This window comes from Nilaparvata lugens, chromosome 14, assembly GCF_014356525.2.
Source record: "Nilaparvata lugens isolate BPH chromosome 14, ASM1435652v1, whole genome shotgun sequence".
Lineage (NCBI taxonomy): Eukaryota > Metazoa > Arthropoda > Insecta > Hemiptera > Delphacidae > Nilaparvata > Nilaparvata lugens.
Genome location: NC_052517.1, coordinates 918,128 through 923,658, shown reverse-complemented (window position 1 = coordinate 923,658; position 5,531 = coordinate 918,128). Strand labels below are relative to the sequence as shown.

General features: G+C 35.2%; 1 protein-coding gene across 3 annotated transcripts in view; it reads left to right on the top strand.

The window, feature by feature from the left end:
- LOC120348913 (partitioning defective 3 homolog) overlaps positions 1–4,853 on the top strand; it is a 114,713-nt gene extending 109,860 nt beyond the window's left edge. For all 3 annotated transcript variants that reach the window (XM_039440454.1, XM_039440453.1, XM_039440455.1), the window contains 2 exons: positions 1,317–1,587; positions 4,714–4,853. In XM_039440454.1, coding sequence (XP_039296388.1) covers positions 1,317–1,464 — 148 coding nt within the window. In that variant the 3' untranslated portion in view covers positions 1,465–1,587; positions 4,714–4,853. The remainder of the gene's footprint in view (positions 1–1,316; positions 1,588–4,713) is intronic.
- The last annotated feature ends 678 nt before the right edge of the window (positions 4,854–5,531 follow it).

Genomic DNA, 5,531 nt, shown 5'->3' with positions numbered 1-5,531 from the left:
TCGTTAGAGCCGTTTTCGAGAAAACCGTGAAAAACATGGTTTTTTACTAATTATCCGCCATTTTTTCCGCCATTTTGAATTCAATTTTATTGAATTTCTTATTGTCAGATCCTCATGGTATAAGGACTTTAAGTTTAAAATTTCAAGTCAATCGGTTGATTAGGAATGGTGTTATCGTGTTCACTGACATAGACTACTCATATACACACATACACACACACACACATATATATATACACACACACACACACACAGACCAACACCCAAAAATCATGTTTTTGGACTCAGGGGACCTTGAAACGTATAGAAAACTTAAAATTAGGGTACCTTAATTTTTTTGGAAAGCAATACTTTCCTTACCTATGGTAATAGGGCAAGGAAAGTAAAAAACAAGTACTTAGACCATACTTCATCATTTCTTAATCATTTTTGTTCCAAGTGCATACAGAAATCAAAAGTAAAACACTGCTTATCAATATTTATACTAATTTTAGAAGTACATATGCTCCGCGTAAGTGTTGGAGCTCCTAATCCGGTTTGAACGAAGGGCTTGATCATTGCCAATGACAACTTCATCAAAAACTCACCTCTCTTCATTCTATTGTTTTGAATCTCAAGTTATAGAGAATCATAGCATTCATTCCAATCTTATCCATCATCCCATACCACATTCGTAGTGACAATACAAGTAAATCTTTGTAATAAAAGTGTTTGATAAAAGTCCTACGTAAAAGACACTCTGGGGTGTTAGACACCCCAAACGAAGAACAAGATGAGCTGGTGACCTTGTAGAATGCTATTACTGACTGGAAGTGGTGGAGAGTAGTTTACAATACTACAAACCGAATTTAGACTGGGCATAAATTCCCATCTGTTTGATATATAAGTGATCAATAAGTTCTATTTTTCCGGCTCTAAATTTTGTAAAATTACGTTAAAATGTTTCAATTATCAGTGATTTGAGTGTAATATTTTTGTTTCCTATCCAGTTTCTCAACCTTCAAAATTCTTAGTTTTAGTTGTTTTTGAGTGAAAAAGAACTAAATTCCAGAAAAGTGGAATCATAACCTCATTTCGGACTTTTAAATTATTATCTAAATTTAGGAGAGAAATAGTACAAGGAGTATCCTTAGTTTTTCTCTCCCATTCAGTGCTTCTTGTAAAAATTATAATAATATAAAATAAATGAATATTGTCAACTGCAGAACAGAAAAAAATCCCTGGGGTGTGAAACACCCCAGTGAGTCTCTTTAGGGTTAATTGAACATTGAAAATTTGAATTTGAAAACTAAATTAGCACAATTTTCCGTTTCCAGTCGACGCCAACAACACTACCACTCTCAGCGCCGCGAAGCGACGTCGAGCCGGTCCGGCGGTGGGATGGGTGACCACCCGGGCAACTCAGCCCACCCCGTCCCGTGTCCAACTTCTACGAGTACGAGAGCGTCGAGTCGCACCTTCTGAACAATGGCGGCACTAATTCCAATTCGTTGCCGCGACGCCCGATTGGTGGCGCTAGCAACAGCACAACGGCAGCGCAGTCTGGTGGCGTCTTCCGAAACTATCAACGCCACGACAACTATGCTGGTAAATTTATATTGGGTTCATTAAATAAATACTATATAGTGAGGTCCACGTTATAATGGCAGTGTAGCAATGGTATTGCTATCCTTGTCTATCATTCAACAAAGCAGATAGCGCTATCTCTTTCTCGCTTTGCACTGTTGCCAGATCGTCTTTAACAATGTAGAATTAATAATTAACACAATATTTCATCTTCATTATGAATTTTTTAAAAAATATAATTTCTTGCTTAATAAAATATAATTTATTATTTTAAACGAGAATGAACAGTTGATATTACATGAAGTATGAAGAATTAACAATTAACAAAATATTTCATCTTAACTGTGGAATTCATTATTAAATTATTGAAAAATATAATTTCTTGCTTTATAAAATATAATTGATTATTTTAAACTGGAATGAAATGAATATTATACATCAATAAGCCTGTATCAGCTACCGTCTATAGAAGGCATTAACAAGACAGATGATCGGCAACGTTTTTCTCCTATCTTTCTCCACTGCCATTATAACATGGACCTCACTATTCATAAGGTCCACATTAAACTATGCTGGTAAATAAATTGGGTCGATCAAATAAATACAATACAACGTTAGTAGACAGAAGGTTGATCACTCACAGATGTAAGATTCGAAGTGGTGGGGGGAATGCCAGCGTGACGTCACGTGTAGTAAAAATGTGATAACATTAGTAGCCACACTGAGCATATAGTTTATTCACTGTATCTTCGAGAACATCGTCGTTTAATCCCCTCAAGATTGACCTAGAACTTAAAAATGCTCCATACTTATAGCGAATGAATCACCGATTCTAATGATGTTGTTAAAAATATTTCAAGTTCATTCAACTTGTATGAATAAAATGTTGAAAGTTTTTCAAGAATCTAAAAAACTTGACACGAAAAGTTAATAAGCTGGAAAAGCGTTAGTAGACAACGTTATACTATTATAATTTCATATTACACATAAAAAATCTTGATAAACCAATGCATTGCAATAAACCGATCCCGATAAATCCGATGAATTTCATCCATATAAATGCACTGAGCACATGCTGGTATCGAGCACATGTTCTACGAGAATCAAAATATCTCATCCCCGAAATTCACAAGCTGATGTATAGCCAAACTACAAAATATAGACACGACCTAGAAGATGAAGAAACCTGAAGGGTTTGAAAGGGAAGGTTAGGAGGTTGTGTTTATTTTTTTCAATTTCAATTTATTAAAAACACACAAAACAAGACAAAACAAAATTACAAAGATTTACGAAACAAATAAAACACAATAAAATGTTACAAATATAAAAAACCATGGGCTTAGTGTTTGGGTGTGTTGGAGAAGAGAAAAAAAAAGAGAGGAAGGTACCTAGCCAACTATGGTTTCCCATGTAATAGGCAAGCAAAAAAGAGAAGTAATGAGGAAAAAAGGAAGGGAGAAATGGGGGGAAGGAAGAAAACAGAGGAATAGGTACTCAAAATAAAGGTAAGCGAGTCCACTGAAAAATGAAAAAACTAATGAAAAAAAATGCTGGAGCAGAAATCTCGAGTAATATATCTCAATTTTTGCTTCTATATGGCAAAATGTTTTGATAATTATTGTAAAGCAGAAACAGAAAGCTTGCATGTCAGAAAATGTTTGTGTTATATAATTTGACAAGACGTAACCTTATGATTTTCATGAATGCCATATTCTGCCTACTCAGTTCTACAGCCTACGTCACGGCTGCTGTTCCCCCACTCCAATTGCATTTCAACTAAAATACTACAGATGAGTGACCAACCTTCTGTCTACTAACTTTGAATACAATACGCTTCCCATAGCTTTGCCTCGGTGACTTTGATACGGCAAATAGGCAAGGTATGGTTGGCGGGGTAATATTCACGGCTTTGCAAAAATATCAGCCTACAGAGACCCTAGATCCCTAGATGGAGGAAGCTCCCAACACACAGAGATTCTTCACGAATGAGAGAGTTGCAACATATCACCAACCATGGAAAGAGCTTGTTGAACAAATAACAGCTGATAGGCTGTCTTGTGCTGAAAGGATGTAACTCCAAAAAGCTCCTTGTGTATCTTTTCGGATGCAACACGTTGCTTTTGAGAAGATACAGAAGAGCATCTGTTACTTATGGAAAGATACATTATAGCTCCTTGTGTATCTTTTCGGATGCAATACGTTGCTTTTGAGAAGATACAGCAGAGTATCTGTTGCTTATGGAAAGATACACTGAAGCTCCTTGTGTGTCTTTTTGGATGCAACACGTTGCTTTTGAGAAGTTACAGCAGAGCATCTGTTACTTATGGAAAGATACATTATAGCTCCTTGTGTATCTTTTTGGATGCAATACGTTGCTTTTGAGAAGATACAGAAGAGCATCTGTTGCTTATGGAAAGATACACTGAAGCTCCTTGTGTATCTTTTCGGATGCAAAACGTTGCTTTTGAGAAGATACAGCAGAGCATCTGTTGCTTATGGAAAGATACTTATTCAAAAATGTTTGATGTTTTTGTTTGGGTAGTATTGTGGCCTTGTGGCCCCCGCGCCGATAGGCAAAGCTACAGCACCCGGACACTATGAAGAGAGATATTGTGGAACAAAGACATTTCACCTCAGTTTTTACATTTCTGTTCCATTTCTGCAGCACTTTTTAACGTTTTTCGTTTCATTTTTAAACATTGTCCTGTATTTTTGTGTGAAGATATGACCAATCATATAAATATGATCAGGAAAGAACAGCAGGCATAGCCCAAAACTATTCTGTTCCCAAAATTTTATATAATTAATAACATGTCCATGAAAATAGGTTATGTTCTTACTGTGGAAAGTTAAAGTTTAACCCCTGTCCAAAAAAATATTTATATATGAGCTGAAAATTATGAATTTAGAATGATTAAAACACCAAATTATAATCAGATATTGAACTTAATATCACCGCACATTGAATAAATTTAGTTATTTTAGATAATTTTGAAGCCAAATATACAGGCAACTTTGACTAATTCAATGTTATATATATTTTTTTCATTTCTGTAGCAGTTTCTAACATTTTTTGTTCGCTTTTTAAACGTTTACCTGTATTTTTGTGTGAAACTCTTTGAGTAATATTTCATTTTCTCTGATCAGCTGTTCCGGGAATGGTTGCTGCAGCCCATCAGTTCAGGCCTCAACAACATCACCAACAACAGGGTAACAACAACTTAAACAACAACAACAATCTAAATGTTAATAATTACAGTAATAATAATAATAACAATAATTCCAGAAAGTCACATGGTCCGTTTGTTAGCCATGTTACTATAAGGGAGTACCAGCCTAAAGTTTGAAACAAAACATTGTGTTAGAAAAAGTGAGTGTTAAAATTGTGTTGGAAAGTTATTTGAAATATTAATATTTGATAAAGAAATAAGTTCATATGGGAACTCCTATATTCTACCATAGAGTAACAATAGCGATAATTAGATATTCCATGGTATAGTATCCTTTTATATATAAGTAGTCACCTATACAACATCTGAATAATAGCATAGAGAAAAGATAGCATAAGAAGATATCCTATGGTTTGTAGAATTCATTTAAAGTTTGGAAGTTTTGTATCAAATTATGGTGTTGTGTATCAAGTTGAGATGATACTGTATCATATTGTGGTGATATGCCATGGTAAAGGACCGAGTTATGTTGCAAATGTAGTGTTAACTGAAGCCGATAGTCCTAGTAGTTGTTTTTGGTGAAGCTATGTGACGCTGGTAGTCTCTCATACTGTGCCCTTCTTACACTCTTACACTCCCAACAACACACTAATAATAGACAGTGTATAGGGTGTCTATGTTGCAAATGTGAGTGTTTACTGAAGCCGATAGTTCTAGTAGTTGTTTTTGGTGAAGCTATGTGACGCTGGTAGTCTCTCATACTGTGCCCTTCTCACACTCTTACACTCTAATAAC